The 21,385-nt window shown below is 50.7% G+C and overlaps 1 protein-coding gene across 1 annotated transcript in view; it reads right to left on the bottom strand.

The window, feature by feature from the left end:
- Positions 1-541: 541 nt before the first annotated feature.
- Positions 542-21,385, bottom strand: part of LOC308349428 (fer-1-like protein 4) — a gene marked incomplete at its 5' end in the record, with an annotated part of 33,535 nt that continues 12,691 nt past the window's right edge. Inside the window, 26 exons of the mRNA XM_080814119.1 lie at positions 542-865; positions 954-1,054; positions 1,167-1,447; positions 1,904-2,145; positions 2,389-2,487; positions 3,415-3,500; positions 4,013-4,173; positions 4,788-4,942; positions 5,363-5,533; positions 5,731-5,858; positions 11,741-11,857; positions 11,951-12,088; positions 12,163-12,269; positions 12,572-12,614; positions 13,229-13,360; positions 13,450-13,508; positions 13,638-13,836; positions 17,127-17,288; positions 17,391-17,507; positions 18,177-18,350; positions 18,476-18,610; positions 19,033-19,157; positions 19,292-19,445; positions 20,495-20,647; positions 20,982-21,098; positions 21,173-21,260. Of these exons, the coding sequence (XP_080670245.1) occupies positions 673-865; positions 954-1,054; positions 1,167-1,447; positions 1,904-2,145; positions 2,389-2,487; positions 3,415-3,500; positions 4,013-4,173; positions 4,788-4,942; positions 5,363-5,533; positions 5,731-5,858; positions 11,741-11,857; positions 11,951-12,088; positions 12,163-12,269; positions 12,572-12,614; positions 13,229-13,360; positions 13,450-13,508; positions 13,638-13,836; positions 17,127-17,288; positions 17,391-17,507; positions 18,177-18,350; positions 18,476-18,610; positions 19,033-19,157; positions 19,292-19,445; positions 20,495-20,647; positions 20,982-21,098; positions 21,173-21,260 (3,637 nt within the window). The 3' untranslated portion in view covers positions 542-672. The remainder of the gene's footprint in view (positions 866-953; positions 1,055-1,166; positions 1,448-1,903; positions 2,146-2,388; positions 2,488-3,414; positions 3,501-4,012; positions 4,174-4,787; positions 4,943-5,362; positions 5,534-5,730; positions 5,859-11,740; positions 11,858-11,950; positions 12,089-12,162; positions 12,270-12,571; positions 12,615-13,228; positions 13,361-13,449; positions 13,509-13,637; positions 13,837-17,126; positions 17,289-17,390; positions 17,508-18,176; positions 18,351-18,475; positions 18,611-19,032; positions 19,158-19,291; positions 19,446-20,494; positions 20,648-20,981; positions 21,099-21,172; positions 21,261-21,385) is intronic.

The following is a 21,385-nucleotide window of genomic DNA, read 5'->3' as shown; positions in this document are numbered from 1 at the left end:
GGGGAGACCTGAGGTTGGTGCCACCATCCTGCAATTCTGGGCGGGGGGAACCCTCTACAAATGACCTAGCCCCCAGAGGACAGCTGACCCCACAGGCAGAGAACCGGTCCTAGTGACATCTTCTGACCCCTGGGACAGGCTGCCAGCTAAGCCCTGGGAATTGCAACTGGGCCAGCTCCCCAAAATGCCTTTTTGCTTCAGCGAGTTTGGGTTGCGATTTCTATTATTTGCAACCAAAAGTGTGCTGATATGCTTACTCTCAGCATATCAGAAGTAGGTAAGTGCTTAACTGTCACAGAATGGTGGAAGCCATAAGCAGGTTAAGTGAAAGGGATCTAGTCATTGTCCTGAGCAGGAGCAACAGATGGGCCACTCAGAGGGCATGATAGCTCGGTGGCCAGAACTCTTGGCCTTGAACTTCCTGCCAGGTCCCATTCTTCCCCTGAGAAGCCTCACACCCCTGGGTGACTCCCCAGCACCTGTCACCCAGGGACAGCTCTGTTTTCTGTCCTTGTATTATGTACACCCTAAGTTCAGGCATCAGAGGGGAAGCACAGTCAAGTTTATTCAAGGAAAGCAGTGAACTCCCAACAGCTCCTGTCGGTGAGAAGGACTCCCCAGGAGGATTTAAGGGGCTAGAGTTCCAGGACGAGTATGCAGGGTCAGTTAGGGTCAGGGCTGGTGGAGGGGGCGGAAGATGACCTGGCTGATCTGGCCGGGCATGGTGTAGAAGACCAGGAGGAGGAAGACGGTGACCAGGGCCAGCAGCAGCAGCAGTACCAGGATGCGCCAGTACCGGCGCCAAATGAAGAAGACGAAAGTCTTAAGCGGGTTCACAAACCAGTTGAAGGAAGTTTTCGGGCGGCTGTGGGGCCGGGGAAAAGGGGATGTCAGAATGCTGAGAAAGCCCCTGCCCCCCCTCCCGCCCCACTCGAGCTCCGCCTCCCCCTCACTTGGGCTTGTCCAAGGGCTCCGGCTCCTTCCTCCCCTTCCCCACCGGCCGCTTCTCCGCCTCCTCCACGGTCAGCAGCTCAAACTCTGCCTCCACCTTTCCCTAAAGAAAGGGGGAACAGAGGCGAGGCTTGGAGGTGGGCTTAGGCCCGCCCCTGCCACCCGCAGTCTGCAGTCAACCGTGGGCGCCGGGGTCAGGAGTCTGCCTCACCCACCATGAGCACGTAGACGTGGCCTCCAGGGTCCGTGAACGCTAAATCCTCCGGCCGGCCCTTCCTCTTCTTCCTCCGCCTCTTCTTGCCGGCTGGAGCCTCCCGCTGCTCCCGTTCCTCATCCTCCGGCTCCCGCAGCTTCACCACAGGCCACCAGCCCCGCAGGCGGCGGCAGCGGAAGAGGTTGCACCTCGGCCCAGCCCCATCGCGGGCCAGCCTCACGGAGCAGAGCTCGGGGCCCCGGGCCCCCCGCACCATGTCTGGCAGCTGCAGCTCCAGGGATCCTGTAAGTCCAGAGCTCTGGGGTTAGGCAAGAGAGCAGGGTCTGTCTAGCAACGCCCCCCCCCCACACACACACACAGCAGGACTGTGCCTTGGGGCTTGGAAGCTCCTGGGTGACGCTCAGGCCACAGCAGTGGGCCACACAGCACGGCTTGCGGGCCAGCAGCTTGTCAGAGCCCGGCTAAACAAAGCCAAGGATGGAACCGGACTGCCAAAGCAGGGACCATGGCGTTGGAGTCCAAAGTGTCCTTGGATTGGAGACATTATCAGGTGGGAATAGAGGTCTGTGCTCTGGGCTAAGTTCAGTAAGGAGGCCAGAAAGCCAAGAATAGTGACCTAGGTCTGAAACCCAGGATCCAGGGCTGGGTTAGGGTAGGGAACCAAGGGACGGGGAGCAGGGGCAACTAGGGCAGAAATTGGGGCCCGGGGGGTGAGGCAGGAGGAAGGCGAAGCCGTACCAAGGAAGTCATTGGCGGAGATGCGGTCATAGTCCCAGACCTGCAGGACCAGCACCGCCGGCTGCCGGAACTCGGCTTCTTCCAGGGCGAAGGGTCCAGGCCGGCGCCGGACGCTCACCTCCCGCTCCGTGGGCAGGTAGTCGAAGCGGAATACGAAGCGCCAGTTGAAATTCCCCTCCCCAGTCAGGGAGTTGAAGTGAACATCTGTCTCCTGCTTGTCGTGCTCCAGCCCCTTCACCCAGCTACAGGCAGGGAAGAGAGGCAGGTGGAGGGCTGGACCCCGGCACTGAGACCCGACCCAGAGACCTGCTCTCCCCCAGCTTGCCTCCCCACCCCACCACAAGGCCAGCCCCTTCCCCAGCTCCCCGCACCCCTCGTGGGCCTAGGGGACAGGGCTCTGGCTGAGCCCAAGGCCCAAGCCCCCAGCCCCTGACTGCAATCTCCGCTTAGTCCGCAGCCATCGGCCTGGGTGCCCGCAGGCTCACCTTTTCACGTAGATGTCACTGGACAGCTCTCCAGTGAGCGGGTTCACATCATCCAAAACTACATCTTCTGTGTTCCAGATGATGACTCTGAGCTCATAGCTGGGGAATGTATTGGAAGAGAGTTTTAAGACTCTTGAGGGGTTCCTGAGAGGGGCTGCAGGAAGCAGGAAGGACCTTGGCCATGGCCATGACAAGGTTGACTATAACCTCAGATACAGAGCTGGAGGCATCAGCAGCAGACTGACACGCAAGCTGCAGTTCTAGGGTGCAGAGGAGAGAGAGCCAGTCTACAGACACAAGTGGGAGGAGGAGAGAGACAGCGGGGATGAGGGCGTGCAGCCCCTGAGGGGTAGAAGGAGGGGCTCCAGCTTTCCTGTACTACCCCAAGTAGCCCTGTCCTTGGCTGCCAGGGCTTTTCTGGATATCCCCCCACCCTCACCCCCCACACTGTCAGTCTGTGTGATTCTAGTGGGGAAGACCCACCTCTCCCAGGCTCCAGAGGTGGCGGAGGCCAACCCCCCAACCACGCGGGTTGGTTAAGGGATTGGTTAAGGGACCCGCATTTGAAGCAAGCTGATCGAGGAGAGTCAGCCCTGAGACTTTTGCTCAGCCTGGTAAAGACACGTTTATTTTTCTGCTCAAGGAGTTGAGTTGGCAAGATGTAAGCCTGGCACTGTTAAGCAGCCACCTTGCCCCCAGACTGCAGAAACCTCCCTGAGAGTGACAGCAACGAAAGCAGAGCCCACAGGTAGAAAGCGACAGATTGTGGACAACATCTGAAGCACATACTCCCTACACCAAACTCCACTCTGACGAGCTCAACTCGGGAAAGGGTTTATTGGCATTTAAACTCTTTTGGTCGCAAGTGACAGCTCCCTACTCAAAATGGCTTATGAGAAGGAAGGCAGTATAATGGCTCACCAAGCAGAAAAGCCTGGGTCAGCAGCCTCTGCCTGTTTCACTGGCAGTCTGCAGCGGGCAGTCCCCGATGCACCTGCCCAGGGGAGGAGGGGTCGGGGCGCTCACCTGATTGGCTGTCGAGGCTTGATGTCAACTGCGGGTGGGGCAGGCACATCTCGGGGAAAGATATCAATCCACATGTGAAGGGATCCCTGGGAACACAGGACCAGGCTGAAGGGTCCCACTGAGGACCCCTCCTCCAGCAACAGCCAAAGGAGAGAAGAGCTGGGGTCAAGAGGGCACAGTCCCGTAGATCCCTGGGTGGGGTGGGGGGTGGGGGGTGGAGGTAAGGATGAAGGTAGAGTCCAAAAGAGGGGCTTCCAGTGCAGAGGTTGGGTTAAGGATCAGGCCCTGGGGTGGAGGGTTGAGATCAAAAGTCAGATCTGGTGTTTCCAAGGTCCAGATCCTAGGGACCTGGGGTTGAGGTCAGATTGGGAGTGCCAGCTCTTAGCCTTGGTGGCCCAGGGGTGGGGATCCTGCAGGAACAAAGTCAGGGGTGGAGGTATGGAGTCCCGGATAGGGGTCTAAGACTGGAGTGGGAATGCTGGGGACCAGGATCAGGAGTCAAATCAGAAGTGTCTGGGTCATGCCCAGGTAACGGTCTTGGGGAAGGCCCAAGGTCCAGGAGCAGGTGGGAGTTCTGGGGTTCTAAACCCTCCCTCACCTGCAGCAGCCCTGGGCTGCGGGGATGGTAGAGGGGCCGAGTTTCTACGTGCTCAGGCACCAGCTGGATCCCAAGCTCCGGCATCTCTTGCCAGCGCCGCAGCACCAGCAATGCCTGTGCCTCCTCGGGGACCTCACTTGCCACCTTGGGGCCCCCTCTACCTGCAACAAGAGGTGCGCAAGCTTGGGTTCTGCGCAGTTCCCAACGCTGCTGCCTTCCTCCCCCAGTCCTCAGCAGAGGTGCAAAGCTGAGGCAGCTGCTATTTGGGACAAAGCCCATGGGCTGGGAGGGCAAGTCCACAAGGCTCAGAAAGTGGGAAGATGCTTCTCCAACCACTTCTGCCAGTGAAACACCGGCAGTGGAGGGCCGGTGGGATGGGAGGGGCCATGGCTTTATGAAGACTCTTGTTTAGGGACAGACCACCGCCAGTTATGAGGCATGAGCTCAATTCTGCAGCCATATTTTGTCATATGGGACCCTCTATGGGCCACCCAATGTTCTGGAAGCTTGATTAGCTAGGCCTCTGAGGTCATGCCCAGGTAAAGGTCATGGGGAAAGGGCATCCTGAGGGCTCTTTGAAGATCATGCTCCCCCACAAAGACCATTTGCTCCCTGCCATCCAAGAACCTCATCCTTACTCAGCCAAACTCACTTCCTCTGCTTGCAGAAGGAGGCAGGCTCTTTTGGGCACACACTAGAGTGGGCCCCAGGGGCCCCCTGTACCTTGTTAACCATCTTGTTCCCTCGGGGTTGTCCATCAGAGAGGGTCTGGTACCTGAAGGCAGGGTCTCAGGCGGTGTCAGAAAGACTTTGCTGCCCACCTTGACAGCCCCGGCTCGGTATTCAGGGCTGGGGAGGCCACAGCGTTGGCAGAGCCCCGCCAGGATCTGCGAAGGCCGGAATGCATCACGCCAGGCATTGTGCCCGTCTCTGTGGGCAGAGAGGGAAAAATGCCTCCGTTGGGGTCAGCATATGGACATAGTTGGGCACAGGAACAGGGATGGGGACCCCTGAAGACAGGGGATCCAGGTTTATAACTCTAATGCAAGACAGATTAGTCCTTGCTAATGGTACCCATGAAAATCAAAGATGTATGCCACATGCTCCAATGGAGGGGATACTGATATTACCTCCACTTTGCAGCTGAGGAAACAGAGGCTCAGAGAGATCAAGTGACTTAATAGTTATAAGATCCCAAATCCTAAGCCCAGGCCTTGACCCACTACACTATAAGGTCTTGGTCATGGGGTCCCCTTCAATGAAATCAAAGGATCTGGACACCAATGGGAATGTAAATTTGAATGTCTTTGGTCAGACTCAGAAAGGCTCCTGAGGGTCTGTAGGACTCACACGTCATACTGGGAGGCCAGGCCACAGTTGGCCCTGTGGTGGCTATAGAATCGGTTTTCCAGGTCAATGTGGGTCTCCCCGATGAGGTCGTCAGAACCCACGAGGTCATGGTCAAACACAGCCACAGTCAGCTCTGGCTCAGCAGGGAGAGAAACGCTGAGCTCCAGGACCCTGGCCAGGAGGGAGAACAGCTGAAGACACCTCCATGACCTAGGAGATGGTCTTGTGGGGGCAGGGGCTCCTGGGGTCTCATCAGCCTCTATCCATTCCCTCACCATCACCACAGCAGCTGCCTGAGTGGGAGCCCTGGGGCCACGGGGTCAGATGGTAAAGGTGCTCCCATTCCCAAGCCCAGGGCCCAGCCTCACTCTCCAAAGATGGGATTCAGCTGCTTGGGGATGTAGCGTTCCTTGGTGTCCTGCCGCTCCCGTCCAGCACTCACCACCACGTAAGGGTCTGCCTTGCCATTGGGGTCTGCAGGAGCCAGGTTGGTAGCCTAGGGGGACAGAATAGGGTGGGGCTGAGAAAAGTGTCATGGTCATAACCCAGGGTTACCCTTGCTGGACGAAATCTCAGATTAAGTGTAAGCAGCAGGTTACCAAGGAGAGATCTCCCACCATGAGGAATTAACAGAGAGGCTGGACAAGACGACTTTTAAATTAATTATGAAATATTAAGACATATAAATAGGTACAATGAAAAATATAATGAAACAGAAGATATGTAGAAAAATGTATAGGGCTTTAATATTCAAATCATAACTTCCTGTATTATTCACTTTTATTTTTTATAATGCTAAAGATATTTTAATATAAAAGAATAAATCAGTGAGCACAAGTGTGCCCAGCTTAATAAAGAAAACACTACCAACAAATGGAATCTCCTTATCTGACTTAATTCCCTTTTCATCCCTGAAGTAGCCAGGACACTTCGGGGTTTAGGACTCACACACACAAAAAAAGTGAAAATACTTTTAACCACATGTGCACATACCCCTAAGCAATATATGGAACCATTTTGCATGTTTTTTTAACTTTACATATTAAACTTACTTTTCTGTCTTGATAACTACATAATTTAATAAATACATAACATAAATTACTGAAGTATAATTTATATGCAGCAATATATTTTTAGTATTTTTTTAAGGTTTTATTTATTCATTTGACAGAGAGCATAAGCAGGGGAGCAGCAGGCAGAGGGAGAGGGAGAAGCAGGCGCCCCGCCGAGCAAGGAGCCTGATGCGGGACTCGATACCAAGACCCCAAGATCACGACCCGGGCTGTTGGCAGATGACCAACTGACTGAGCCACCCAGGCGCCCATTTTTAGTGTTTTTTACACTGCTGTCTGCTGTGTATGAGCATTCCAGTTGCTCCACATCCTTAGCAATACTTGGTATTGTCAATCTTTTTAATTTTAACCATTCTAGTATATGCAAAGTGGTTGCTCACTGTGGTTTAATTTGCATTTCTCTGATGACGAGCCATGTTGAGCATCTTCACCTGTGCTAGTTCACCTTGTGTATGACAGCTCACTGCCCAGGGCACCTTTCATATGGAAACCAACCAGTCCAGAGCCCATGCTCTGAACCGTCTCCCCCATCAGGCTCTCCTACTCCAGGAAGTAAGTTCCTCTGCCCTCATCACCCCAGAGCCAGGCACCAGACAGTTAGAGACAGCGAGACAGCCCCTGTACCCAAAAGCCTGCTGGAATTATTCACACTTGGAATTATTCACGCCTGCTCACTCTGCCTTGCCTTGCTTTTCCTGCAGAAACCACAACAGAGGCTCTGGCCCTTGCGTTTTCTTTTTCTTTTTCTTTTTTTTTTTTTTAAGATTTTATTTATTTGACAGAGATCACAAGTAGGCAGAGAGAGGCAGGCAGAGAGAGAGGAGGAAGCAGGCTCCCTGCTGAGCAGAGAGCCCGATGTGGGACTCAATCTCAGGACCCTGAGATCATGAACTGAGCCGAAGGCAGAGACTTTAACCCACTGAGCCACCCAGGCGCCCAGCCCTTGTGTTTTCCTTTGGACTTGCCCGAGTGGCCCTGTCCCTCCTGAGAACAGAAACAACAGATTATCTTTCAAAGGCAATCGCCTCCTGATCTGTGGACCTCCCCAAACATGGATAAGAACAAAATCCTGGCTGCAAGATTTTAAAACAGTTCCTCCTTTTTTTTCCCTCTAAAACCACATATTTTCTTGGGAGGTTCAGCACTACATTTAAAGAGGTTTTTAGATTTATCCAGTATTAGCTTTCAGTGAGCAATTCAGGCTTTAACCCTTCAGGTGTGCCCTTCCCCTCTGAGACACAGACACCGCTGACCCCGAGCTCCACGGAGTGACGTCCTCACCCCTTCCTCACACACACAATTTCAACCATGAGGCTCTGGAGAGCTCCTCCAGGCTTCCTGCTGGTTTGCAGTTGTAGTGTTCTCCTGATTTCACCAAAATCAGAAGCTGGGTTGTTGTTGTGCCCTTTGGTTTTGGACGATTTTTAGGAAAAGAAAAGGGAAAGTCCCTGTTGGTGCCAACTTCCACAAACTGGGAATCATCCAATTTGGTTACTTCACCCTAATTTAATCTTTGTAAGTTTTTATTTTAATTTTATTTATTTGACAGAGAGAGAGAGAGATCACAAGTAGGCAGAGAGAGAAGGGGAAGCAGGCTCTCTGCTGAGCAGAGAGCCAGACGTGGGGCTCGATCCCAGGACCCTGAGATCATGACCTGAGCCAAAGGCAGAGGCTTAACCCACTGAGCCACCCAGGCGCCCCTGTAAGTTTTTATTTTAATTCCAGCTAGTTAACATACAACATTCTATTAGTTTCAGGTATATAATATAGTGATTCAACAATCCCCTACATTACCTGGTGCTCATCACGACAAGTGCACTCCTTAATCCCCTTCACCTGTTTCACCCATCCCCCCCACCCCTATACTTAAGAGTCTGTTTCCCTTTGCTCCTTTGTTTTGTTCCTTAAATTCCACATATGAGTGAAATTACATGGCATTTGTCCTTCTCTTAATGGTTTCACTTAGCATTATACTCTCTAGCTCCATGCATGACTTCATCCAAATTTATGTTGGGAGGGACGCCTGGGTGGCTTCTACCAAGCATCTATCTTCAGGTCAGGTCATGATCCCAGGGTGCTTGGATCGAGCCCTGCATCAGGCTCCTTGCTCAGTGGGGAGCCTGCTTCTCCCTTGGCCCGCAGCTCTCCCTCCTTGTGCTGTCGCTCTCTGACAAATAAAGTCTTAAAACACACACACACAAACTGGGGACACCTGGGTGGCTCAGATGGTTAAGCACCTGCCTTCGGCTCAGGTCATGACCCCAGGGTCCTGGAATTCAGCCCCATGTCGGGCTCCCTGCTGAGCAGGGAGCCTGCTTCTCCCCCTCCCTCTTCCATCTGCCTGCCGCTCCCCCTGCTTGTAACTCTCCTCTCTCTCTGTCAAATAAATAAAATTAAAAAAAAAAACACAGGGGCACCTGGGGGGCTCAGTCATTGTCTACCTTTGGCTTGGGTTATGACCCCAGGATCCTGCGATGGAGCCCCATGTCGGGCTCCTTGTTCAGCGGGGAGCCTGCTTCGCCCTCTCCCACTCCCTCTGCTTGTGTTCCCTCTCTCGTTGTATCTCTGTCAAATAAATAAATAAAATCTTTAAAAAAAAATAAAAACATAAAAACAAAAACAAAAAACCCCACAGATTTATGTTGGGAGATTTATTCTTTTTTGGGAGGGTAGATTTATTCTTGTTGATACATGCTGCTGTACTTTGTTCAACTGAACTGTAGTATCTGTTGTATGCCTCACTCTCTCTCCTATTTAGGAGCATTAACACTTGAAGTCATTTTTTTTTTAAGATTTTATTTATTTATTTTATATAGAGAGAGATCACAAGTAGACAGAGAGGCACGCAGAGAGGAGGAAGCAGGCTCCCCACTGAGCAGAGAGCCCGATACGGGGCTCAATCCCAGGACCCTGAGATCGTGACCTAAGCCGAAGGCAGAGGCTTTAACCCACTGAGCCACCCAGGCACCCCACTTGAGGTCATTTCTAAAAAAATTGTTGTTATGCGGTGCCTGGGTGGCTCAGTCGGTTAAGCATCTGCCTTTGGCTTGGGTCATGACCCCAGAATCCTGGGATTGAGTCCCGTATCTGGCTCCCTGCTCAGGGGAGAGTCTGCTTCTCCCTCTGCCCCTCCCCCCTGCTCATGCTCTCTCTCTGTGTATCTCTCTCTCTCTCAAATAAATAAATAAAATCCTTATTTTTATTTTTTTAAAGATTTTATTTATTTATTTGACACAGAGAGAGAGAGAGAGAGAGCGACCACAAGTAGGCAGAGAGGCACACAGAGAGTAGGGGGAAACAGGCTCACTGCCAAGCAGAGAGCCCAATGCAGGGCTCAATCCCAAGACCCTGAGACCACGACCCCAGCCGAAGACAGAGGCTTAACACACTAAGCCACCCAGGTGCCTCAAATAAAATCTTTAAAAACATTTTTTTGTTACAAATAATGCTAGAATGAGCAATTATTTTTTTTTTTCATTTGAGAGAGAGAGAAAGAGAGAGCATGAGAAGGGGGAGGGTCAGAGGGAGAAGCAGACTCCCTGCTGAGCAGGGAGCCCATGTGGGACTCAATCCTGGGACTTCAGGATCATGACCTGAGCCAAAGGCAGTCGGTTAATCAACTGAATCACCCAGGTGCCCTAGAATAAGCAATTCTTCTTTTTCCTTGTACACATATGTAAGAATTTGCCTGGGATCATATCTAGAAGTATAATTATTAGGCATTGACAATGAAAATCTTCCCTTCTCCTAAATATTGCCAAATTGTTCTCCAAAGCTGCTACAGCAATTTACATTCTGTGGCAGGCAGAATAGAGTGCCCCCACCACCAAAAATGTCCACCTTTGAAACCCCTGACCCACTGTGGATACGCTACTGACAGGGCAATGGGGACTTTGCAGCTGTGGTTAAGAATCGTGAGATTAACATTCCATTCTCCACCAAAGCTTCTCTTTAAGTTGTTCATTATGGAAAACACTAACTGCTAAACAGTTAAATAAAAATACAAAATGTAAAAAAAAAAAAATCACGAGATTATTCTAGTTTATCCAGGTAACCCAATGTAACCACAAATGTCCTTATGAGTGGAAGGGGGAGACAGAACAGTGGGAGAAAGATTTGAAATTGCTATGCTGCTGGCTCTGAAGATGGAGGAAGAAACCATGAGCCAAGATACACAGGCAGCCCCCAGGAACTTGAAAAGGCAAGGGAACAATTCTCCCCAAGAGTCTCTAGAAGGAATGCAATCTTGCCAACACCTTGATATAGTCCAGTAGAACCTATTTAGGATTTCTGCCCTTTAGAGCTGTAAGATCATACATTTCTTGGGGAAGACATTGTTTTCTATTTCTCCCAGTTGGAGCAGAAGCTGAAACAGACCACTTCCCTAACAGGCTCCTTTCCCAGCAGGTAGATTTCCTCTGGTCCACCTTTCACTAAGAGCAGAGCCCTTCCTGGGGAGGGTCACGCTTCACGCAAGGGTCTTGGTTGTGGCTCCCATCTTTGACAGGCTGTTAGAACCCAAGGCTCAGGGTCCAGACATGGACAAACCTCTCCAGACAACTTATACATCAGGAATTAGGATTCCTGCTATCTCTCCCTCCGATGCCCATTGGGAATTCTTATTTTTCCGTTCAACAGCCCATTCTTATGAGCTTAGCATTCATTTAAGATTGTTTATCCAGCGGTTCTAGGTGTATTACACTGGAAAGTTATTTCAGACCATCTAGTCTGTGCTACTGCTAGAAGCAGAAGATTAAAACAACTCCTCCTATCGAATTACACACTAGGATATACCACAGAACATTAATTTCTGTCTTCCTCAGAATCCTTATATTTAAACCAGATAAAAGCACAGAATCTATTCTGGGGTTGGGATCGAAGGGGGCAAAGCAACCCACTCATTCCTCTCATCCCCTGAGATGCCTTTCAGGAAACTTCAGGGCCCCGCTGAGTGCAGTATGAAAACCACAGCCAGGCAAGGACCTGTACAAAGGAACTGGATGACAAGCCACTGTGAAACCGGAGATTCAGAGCTGCATTCTTCTTGGAGTTATACTCGCTGTGCTATGAACTAAGGGTCTACAACTACGAAAAAGGAGTTAAAAGACCTAAGTTCTAAATCTGGGTTGTGCCACAAGCAAGCTCTTTAACACTGGGGAGTCTCTTCACTTGTGCCTAAGATTCCCCAAAAACTGAAGGAGGTGGACTCTGACCCTTGAGTTTCCCTCCAACGCCTGCAGTCTGGAGCTTTCCCACACATTACCCTTGCTGGAGTCGGAGGCCATGCTGGGTGACGGATGCTCACCTTTACCACGTACACTCTGACCAGGAGCTTGATGGGCCGGTTCTGTGGGACTCCCCGGGAGATCTGGGGCTCAGAGAATGGCACTGCGTCTGATTCAGGGTAAATAAGGAAGGAGCCCTGGATTTGGGGGAGACAGAAGAGTCCCTGGGAAAAGAGTCTTTCCCCTGCATCCCACCTGTACTCCTTGGCCACTTCTTTCCCCAAACATACCTTGAACTTGCCCACAGGATGTCCGGACCCTTCTTCCTCTCCATCTCCATCCTGGCCCCCTTGTCCTCGGTACAGGGGAAACACATTCAGCCAGTCTTCAAAGTGGTTAAACTCTTCCTCCAGGGTGCCATTGTAGATCTGAAGGGCAAGGGCTTCAGTGACAGGCCAATGGCCCGAATCCCAGCACAATTCTCTCTCCCGGACACACTCACCTTCAGGGTGGGGACTGCTTTCTTCTGGGATGTGGAGCCTTTGACTTCAGCCTCACCCTGACCCTGGTCTTGGGCCTCCCCAGCCACAGATATGAGGTGGACCCCATCTGGGAATAGCACAAATGCCACAGTTTATTTTTTTTTAAAGATTTTATTTATTTATTTGACAGACAGAGATCACAAGTAGGCAGAGAAGCAGGCAGAGAGAGAGAGGAAGAAGCAGGCTCCCTGCTGAGCAGAGCCCGATGCGGGGCTTGATCCCAAGACCCTGGGATCATGACCTGAGCCAAAGGCAGAGGCTTTAACCCACTGAGCCACCCAGGCGCCCCAAATGCCGCAGTTTAAAATGCTGGTGTCAGAGGAGGGAGGGAGACAGACAGAGCAGGAGCAAGAAAGTCAAATCTCCTACCTGATTCCCCGGGATCATCCAGCTCATCCTCCTCAAGGTTGGTCTGAAATCAAAGGCCAAGTCGGAGTTTCTTCCCTTCCCTTCACCTCCTTAATCCACCCCTTCTCCAGGACATGGAATTGGGAAACCTCAGTTCAAGATCTATCTGTGTGAACCACTTGCATTTTCAAAGCTTCGGCTTGCCTAGTCCTGCGCTGCCCAGACAGTAACCCGCAGCTGCGTGTGCCTGGAGAGCACCTGAACTGAGATGTGCCCTAAGTGTAACATACACACCAGATTTTAAAACTTTTTAGTATAAAATAAGAATGTCAAATATCTCATTAGTAATTTTGTATAATGGTTCCTTGTTGAAATGATATTTTAGACATATTAGATTAAACAAAATCTATTATTAAGATCAATTTCACCTCTTTAATTTTTTTTTAAATTTGGTTACCTCAAAAGTTACAGTGACATATGTGGCTCACATATTTCTGACAGCACGGCTATAGATAATAGAGTTAGTAATTCTCAGCTTCCAGAACTGTTACAAAGATGAGAAGCTCTGTCTAATGAGGAGCTCTGAAAACCGTGGAGCGCCACATTTCCTGGAGCTCCTTCTTGGCGTTTACCCTCCTCAGCCTCCAGCTGCGGCCTGGGCCCCGCCCCTGCCCCCACCTGGCCCCCGAGCTCCTGCAGTGATGCGTAGTACTTGGACCACCAGTCGAGCTCCTCTGGATCTGGGACTTCCTCCTCCAGCTCAGGGCCTTGGTTCAGGAGGCTCCCCAGGGGGAACTTCTTCAGAGGAGCCTGAGGGAGAGAGAACTCATTGCCCCTAACCCAGCACCACTCTAAGCCCTCCCCAGCCTCTTCTCCACCCATCTCGCATAGCCCATCACCTTGAGTAGCCGTCTGGGCATCCCCACTTCTGCCAAGAAGGGATCTGGGGACTTCTGTCCTGGGAGAGGGGAAATGACACCAGGAGGAGGTCAGGTGAGTGAAAGTGAGACTCCATGCCCCACAGGAGGGTCCCCTGGAATAATTCTCAACCAGGAACCAGAGGGGCTTCTGTGTGGTGGCCCCTTACCTTGTGGTCCCTTGAGCATTAGGTCCCCTGCCTCTTCCTCTTGTCCTTCCTCCTCGGGGGGCTCCTCATGACCTCGGAGTATGAATCGCAGCATGTGGGAGACGACATGCGAACCCACGAGCACTGTGCGGCCAAAGGCCCGGCGCTCGATCACCAGGATGCTGAGTGGGGGCTGCAGGTAGGGCTGCTCGGGGAGGTCCTGGGGTGGGGAGAGAGGAACTGGGTCTCTGAAGGCCTGTGGGCAAGGGAGAGGCAGCAGCAGAGACGGACAAACAACGCAGCCAAATCTGCCTTCTCAGCTCAGCTCCATCACAGCCTCACTGTGTCCTGTCTGGTAAGCGACTGAGCCTGCTTTCCCGGCAAAAAAGGGACACAATCCTGGACTCAAAAGACTGTTGTAAATATCAAATCACATAACAGATATAAGACTACTTTGGAGCCTACAAATCGCTATTAGAAACATGTGGTTGTGGTTGTTATGATATAATGGCACAATGTTCAGTTTGCCAACACAGATCTAGAGCCATAAAAATGAGTATGTCCTTTAATACAGGAATTCTATATCTATCAGTGGATCCTGAGGGGGAGGGACAATAATTAAAATACTGTATTGTTGGGTTATTTTATATATATATATATATATATGTATATATACACACACACATATATATATATATGACAATTATCGCACAAAGGAGGAAGGAAAGAATGTTGCTATAATGGAGAAGTGTTTTACTGGAACAAAATCAGTATTGTTCCAAAATAGATTGTGAAAAAATCAGTCTGCAAATTGCAATCCCTAGAGCAACTACTAAGTGAAAATCAACAAAGGAATTAAAGCAGTACACTAATAAATATATATTTAAAACAAAAGAAAGTGGTAAAGGAGGGACATAAAATAAATGAGACACAGAAAACAAATAGCAAATGGCAGATATAAATTCAACCATGTCAACAGTAACATCAAATGTTGCTTTGATGTGAAAACAAAGGCTAAAGAAAAAAATGAAATTTCCCTTGCATCCCATCAACAAGTACTTAAGACAGGCAGCGTGACCTTCCTCCAGGAACTCTGCTAGAGGCAAAAGGCTAATAACATTAGCCTGACCTCCAGGATCCTATAAATCTTCTTTAACAAATAAAAATCCCTGGGTGGCCCAGTCAGTTAAGTGTCTGCTTTTGGCTCCGGTCATGATCCCAGAGTCCTGGGATGGAGCCCCACATCGGGCTCTCTGCTCAGTGGGGAGCCTGCTTCCCCCTCTCTCTGCCTGCCTCTCTGCCTATTTGTGATCTGCCTCTGTCAAATACATAAATAAAATCTTAAAAAAAAAAAAAAAGCCTCTGCCTTCAGCTCAGGTCATGATCCCAGAGTCCTGGGATCCAGCCCCACATCGGGCTCCCTGCTTAGCTGGAAGGCTACTTCTCCTTCTTCCACTCCCCCTCCTTTGTTCCCTCTCTCACTGTGTCTCTCTCTGTCAAATAAATTAATTAATTAATTAATTAATTAATTTTAGAAAGTGTCTGACCCTTGATTTCAGCTCAGGTCATGATCTCAGGGTTATGGGATCAAGCCCCACATGGGGATCTGTGCTCAGTTCTGAGTCTGCTTGAGATTCTCCCCTCTGCCCCTTCCCACCACACTTTCTCTCTCTCTCTCAACTAAATAAACCTTTAAAAAAAAAAAAAAGATGCAACTTTCTGATGTCTAAGAGACACCCTTTAGAAAGATACAAAAATAGGTTGAAAGGAAAAGGATGGGGAAAGATATATGAGGCAAACAGTAGCCATAGAGAGCTGGAGTGGTTATACTATCAAGCAAAATAGACTTTAAGACACAAAATTTTACTAGAGGCAAAGAGGGACATTTTATAATGATAAACATCAATTCATAGGAAGCTATAACAATTGTAAACATACATGCACCTACTTCTCAAAGTAGAAGTAAACTGTGACTAAATTAAAGGTAAGAAAAACAACTGAACAATAATAGTTGAAGATTTCAATAGCATATTTTTTTTAAGATTTTATTTATTTATTTCACAGACAGAGATCACAAGTAGGCAGAGAGGCAGGCAGAGAGAGAGGGGGAAGCAGGCTCCCTGCTGAGCAGAGAGCCCCATGCGGGACTTGATCCCAGGACCCTGAGATCATGACCTGAGCAGAAGGCAGAAGCTTAACCCACTGAGCCACCCAGGCGCCCTCAATAGCATATTCTTAACAATGGATGGAACAACTGGGTCAGAAAATCACCAAGAAGACTTTCCTTAAGAAGGCCTGCAGAGGGGCGCCTGGGTGGCTCAGTGGTTTAAGCCTCTGCCTTCGGCTCGGGTCACGATCCCAGGGTCCTAGGATCGAGCCCCGCATCGGGCTCTCTGCTCGGCGGGGAGCCTGCTTCCCCCTCTCTCTGCCTGCTTCTCTGCCTACTTGTGATCTCTCTCTCTGTGAAACAAATAAATAAAATCTTAAAAAAAAAAAAAAAAAGAAGGCCTGCAGAACGTTACCAACCCAGCTGGACCTACCTGACACCCACAGAGCACTCAAGAAAAGAAAGCTCATTCTTTTCAAGGGCACAATGGAAAGAGGGATAGGAAATGGGAAATGAAAGGAAACACTTCCTAGAAGTTCAGTGAGCGAACTGCTTTCAGCTTCACCAGCTTACAGCACAATCAAGTTTTCAAACTGAAAACTCCTACATATGAAATAAAGTCAAGAAAATGTTAAGGTTTTCTGTTACTTTTGGTTTTTGTTTGTTTGTTTCTTTGTTTGTTTGTTCTTGTGGGGTTTTACCCCCCTTGCAGTCTGGAACCACTACACTTTGTCCCAGTTCCGCCCTCACAGGGACACAGCACTGTTCAGTTTGCAAACCCTTTCACCCAGATCCTTTCGCTCACGGGCTCCTCAGAGGACTCCTGCCTTCAATCTTTCTTTCTTTTGTACCTGTTGCTCCTTTAAACAAACAAACAAAAAACACTAAAGCTCAACTAAGACAAGCAATCTGACAAGCTCCTAATGAGCACTGCCAGAACTTGAGTCCAAAGTCCATACTACAGGAATTAAAAAATACACGAAGAATGCATGGGGTCTCAGAGACTAGACCGACTCCTTTTGACCCATACTTCATGACAATTACCTAACCCATCCCCTCAACAGAACCAAGAGAGCACCACCAGTTCATGGATTAATCCAGAGATTAGCAAACTGTAACCTGCAAGCCAAATATGGCCCACTGCCTGTTTTTGTAAATAAAGTTTTATTGAAACACTGTCATGTTTATTCATTTACTTATTGTCTAAGTCTGTTTTCACGCTACTAAGTCAGAAGTGAGTAATTGCAGCTGAGACTGTATGGCCTAAAATATTTACTATCTGGTTTTTTATAGAAAGTTTGTTGTTCCCTTGATTAATCTAAGATAACTGGCTGGGAATTCATCATCCCTCTGCCCTTTCACTTCTTAGTCCAGCATTTCCTGCTCCACGCCCACGTCCTCACCACTGTCAGGTGCCTGACGAGCTCAGTGAAATTGGGGTTCTCATGGTAACTGGCCAGGACCTCTGACTCCACGCGTCGCCCAGCCACCTCCAGCACCACCTGGGGCTGCTCCACTTCGAACAGATGCACACGGCCAAGGCCCCTCAGACCCCAGAACAGCACCTGGGGTCAGGAAGCGAGAAATTCAGGGGCCTGCACCTGACTGAGGGCACCCAGATGCATGTGTGGTGGGGGTGGGGGAGATGTAAGTGTGCCCGGCAATACCTCAACACGGAACTCCCTGAGCACTGGACGCACATCAGGTGGCAGGGACAGGCGTCCAGAGAGGTGCTCGACCAGGGGTGTCAGGTCCTGGGGCTCTACGTCACTGGGCACTGAGGGCTGCAGGGGGCAAGAGATCAGAGGTCAAAGAGGAATCAGGCCAAAGGAGGGAAATCTGGGCTCAGGGAGGGGACACTGAGAGCTCCCAGGGATATATCAATCCAGAGGAACTGGGCAAGGCTGGATGGGCAGGAAGGGAGCAGCCCAGGAAATATCCGGTCTAGGTGGGAGGGTGGGCATCTGAGGCACGAGGATCCACCTGCAGCCTTGGGTATCCAAGGTTGGAAGCCTGGCAAGGTAAACTTACGGTGTGTCTACTTCTAATGTTCCCTGAATTCAGGAGGTCCAATGAGGTGACCTCAGGACAGATCTGCAGCCTGCATTCTCTGGGGGCCAAGTACTTAGAGGAGTAATCCCAGGACATGCCCATGTTCCGTATTCTCTGGAGCTGGACCACCTGATAGACTAACAAGAGGAGGGGCGCCTGGGTGGCTCAGTGGGTTAAAGCCTCTGCCTTCCGCTCGGGTCATGGTCTCGGGGTCCTGGGATCGAGCCCCACATCAGGCTCTCTGCTCAGCAGGGAGCCTGCTTCCCCCCTCTCTCTGCCTGCCTCTCTGCCAACTTGTGATCTCTCTCTCTGTCAAATAAATAAATAAAAATATTTAAAAAAAAAAAAAGAATAACAAGAGGAGTCCACAGCCCGTGCTGGCTAACCCAGGGTATTCTGACCTCAAGGCGGCCACTGTAGTCCAGTTCAATGAGTTCAAAGGTGGCGATGAGCTCCCCAGCTGTCCGGGGCCCCTTCCTTAGGGGAAAGAACTGTAGCTCAGGGCGTTGATAAGGGTCCTCCATCAGCTTTACCCTTGGGGCGGCCAGTGCCCTGCCCAGGAACACAGGGGGGCCCTGTGGAGAGCAAGGCAAGGAAGACAAAAGTAGAAGATGCTCAGGAGCCAGGGGAAGGGGGCATCAAGATGAGGAGTGAGGGTGCTCAGGGGTGGAAACCCAGGTGGGGCCCAGGCCACACTCACAAACTTATTGTGGTCAAAGACATTGACGAGCACTAATGGCGGCTCCTCCTGCAGGTGCTCCCTCCTCCCATCTATGATCAGCTGATCAAACACCAAGAGCTCATCCCATAGGGGGCTCAGCGTCTGCTCCAGGACCTTGGGGGCCACGCAGAGAGGGACTCAAAGGCAGGCATCCAAAGGATCTCCCAAAACACATCCCAGGTGAGCATTCTTGCCCTAAAGTAATCCTTTAAGCAACTGTTTATCCCAAAAGGAGGGAGTGTGATAAAGATGAGAGTGCCCTTCACACTGGGGTTGAAGCCTGCCCTCCCAGCCAGGGACCCCTAACTAATCTGCTACCCTTGGGGCTAGTCCTACCGTCAACCCCAGAAAACCATTCCTCACCTTGAAGGCCCTCCAGTTTTATACCACCCTCTAAAATCAGGGCAGTCCAAACCAGTAACCTGTCCTGAAAACCCAGGGCAGGAAGAGACTTAGGGTCAGAGCAAAAGCTCAGCCTTCACCCCACTTTGTCTCCCGGAGTCCCCCCACAACCCACCACCCAGTTCAGCCCTCACTCTTGTGGTCTGGCACTGGGTAGAAATGAGGACTCGAGCAAAGGGGTCCGAAAGCCCACTGTCATCAGCTGCCAACACCCCTCGGGCCTGGTACAAGTGAGCTCGGAGCTGGAAGTAGCTGAAGTCTGGGTTGGGGAGAACACAAAGATGTTTGCTCAGGGGACCACTGGAGTCCTTGACCCCAGACCCCTCCCCCCAAACCCAGCTGAGCATCTAGCCCCATACCTTGGACAAATATCGAGCTGGGCCCTATACTCACCATCCCGGTACAGGTGGTGGGGCAGTCCCTCAGAGGGCTCAGGCAGCAGGTCCCGGGGGAGCTCTGAGGTGCAGGCCTTGGCTTGCTTACGGAGCCCCAGCCACAGGAAGAGCTCCAGCTTGGCACAGACCTCACCAGGAGCTGCCCCAGGTGCCTATTGTAGGGAGGTGACATGTTAGGGTATGCCTCTTATTACCCCAGCTAGACCAGTCCCTGTTCTACCAAGGCATGCCCATTCTCTCTGTGTCGCTAGACATTCCCCGATGCCAAACCCAAGGAGAGCTCTCTGTACCTTACCCTTACATCCCACTTCCTGCCCTCCATCCAGGACCCCATTATCCTGAACACTCCCATTCCCAGTCCTCCTGCCCCAACACTGTCACTTCCTATAGCAAACCCCACACCCTCAAGTGTGCACTCCCACACCCCACACTTACCTTCTCGGTCCCCTCCGCCCCAATGCATTTAGATTCCCTGTCCCTTACCCCAAGGGCCACAGCTTCTCAGCACTAGGGACCCCGTGGGCGTCTGTGCCAGGGACTCCTCAGTTAGAAACATTTTGCCCCCAAACCAGCTGTACTTATAAGAAACTGACTAGTTACTCTCCCATCTTCACCACCTGCTGGTCTGCCAGAGCCCAGTCAGCAAAAGGGCCAGCGCAGGCCCAGAGCTCTGAAAACCCAGTGTTTATCTCACATCAAAGTGGACCTAGGTAAAGGTATAACCTCTTTTGGTTTTGGGGATGACTGAAAAGAGTTCAGGTATACTTTCAAAAATAATAATTCTTAAATAATTTAGATTTAAAAACTAAAACATTTTTAACTTAAAAAATTTTTAATTGAGGGGCGCCTGGGTGGCTCAGTGGGTTAAAGCCTCTGCCTTCGGCTCAGGTCATGATCCCAGGGTGCTGGGATCAAGCCCCACATCAGTCTCTCTGCCCAGCAGGGAGCCTGCTTCCTCCTCTCTCTCCGCCTGCCTCTCTGCCTACTTGTGATCTCTGTCTGTCAAATAAAAAATAAAATCTTTAAAAAAAAAATTTTTTTTAATTGAAAATTGAAAAATATTTTAAATAAAGTTTTTTCATTTAAAAAGACTTTGGGGACCCCCTTGTTGGGAACCATAGGCCTCCACCCTCTTGTGCCCCTCACCCCCGCCCCTGGAGCTTCAGCCCACTCCAGTCTCCAGCAACCCACTCCCCCTCACTGTGAGCAGCAGACTCTGGATCTTCCCACAGTCCTGGCCCCGTTCCTCCTCGACCACGGAGAACAGCACATCCTGGGCAGGGATCCGGGCCCAGGCCACACGGCGCTGCCCACTGAACATCCAGACTAGCACATCTGGGAGGGGTGGCTGGGGCTGCAGACAGAGAACTGAGTCACGGATAGAGGTGGGACCACCTGTTCCCACAGCTTCCCCTGGACAGATGGACAAAATACCCATCTTAGCCCTGACACAGATCCGTAAATCCCAGATCCATGTGCCCACCTGCCTCCTAGCCATCTCTCGCCTAGATGCTCCACAGGCAACCTCATATCCAACCTCTTTTTTTTTTTTTGGTGATAAAATATGGGTAGCATAAAATTTACCACTGCAACCATTTTTAAGCGTATGGTTCAATAGTACATTGTTGTGCAGCAATCACTGTTGGGCAACCAGCATTCATGGTAGGGAAATGGTGGCCCGGGGTTACCTCCTGGGCCAGGAAGTGGAGTTTCGCCAAGAGCTTCTTGGCCAGTGCCACCCTCTCTTGCATATTGCCCTGTCTCAGACCCTGTAGAAGCCGCAGTCCTTGCTTTGCCAACAGGTTCTGGAAGGGCAGGAAGAAAACATGAATGGAAGGCCCAAGCTAGATGGCCCGGGTCCCCCTTCCCTGGACCGTACCAGGCTATGCACCAGCAGTTTCCCTCGGCAGCGATCCAGGGCGTTGGGCCGGGTCATTGTCCTGCGCTCAGCACTGTGGCAGAACTGTCTGCAGCGAGCAAGGGCGGGCATGGCAGGTGGGAGTCAAAGGAGGGAACGCTGACCCTTAGGAGTCACCTCGCTCCGAGCAGACCTCCCACTCCCAGACTTGCTTACAGCCCTTCTCTCTCAGTT

This window comes from Martes martes (genome assembly GCF_963455335.1).
Source record: "Martes martes genome assembly, chromosome: 9".
NCBI lineage: Eukaryota > Metazoa > Chordata > Mammalia > Carnivora > Mustelidae > Martes > Martes martes.
Note: the sequence above shows the minus strand (reverse complement) of the source record. Positions and strands in the feature narration are given on the sequence as shown.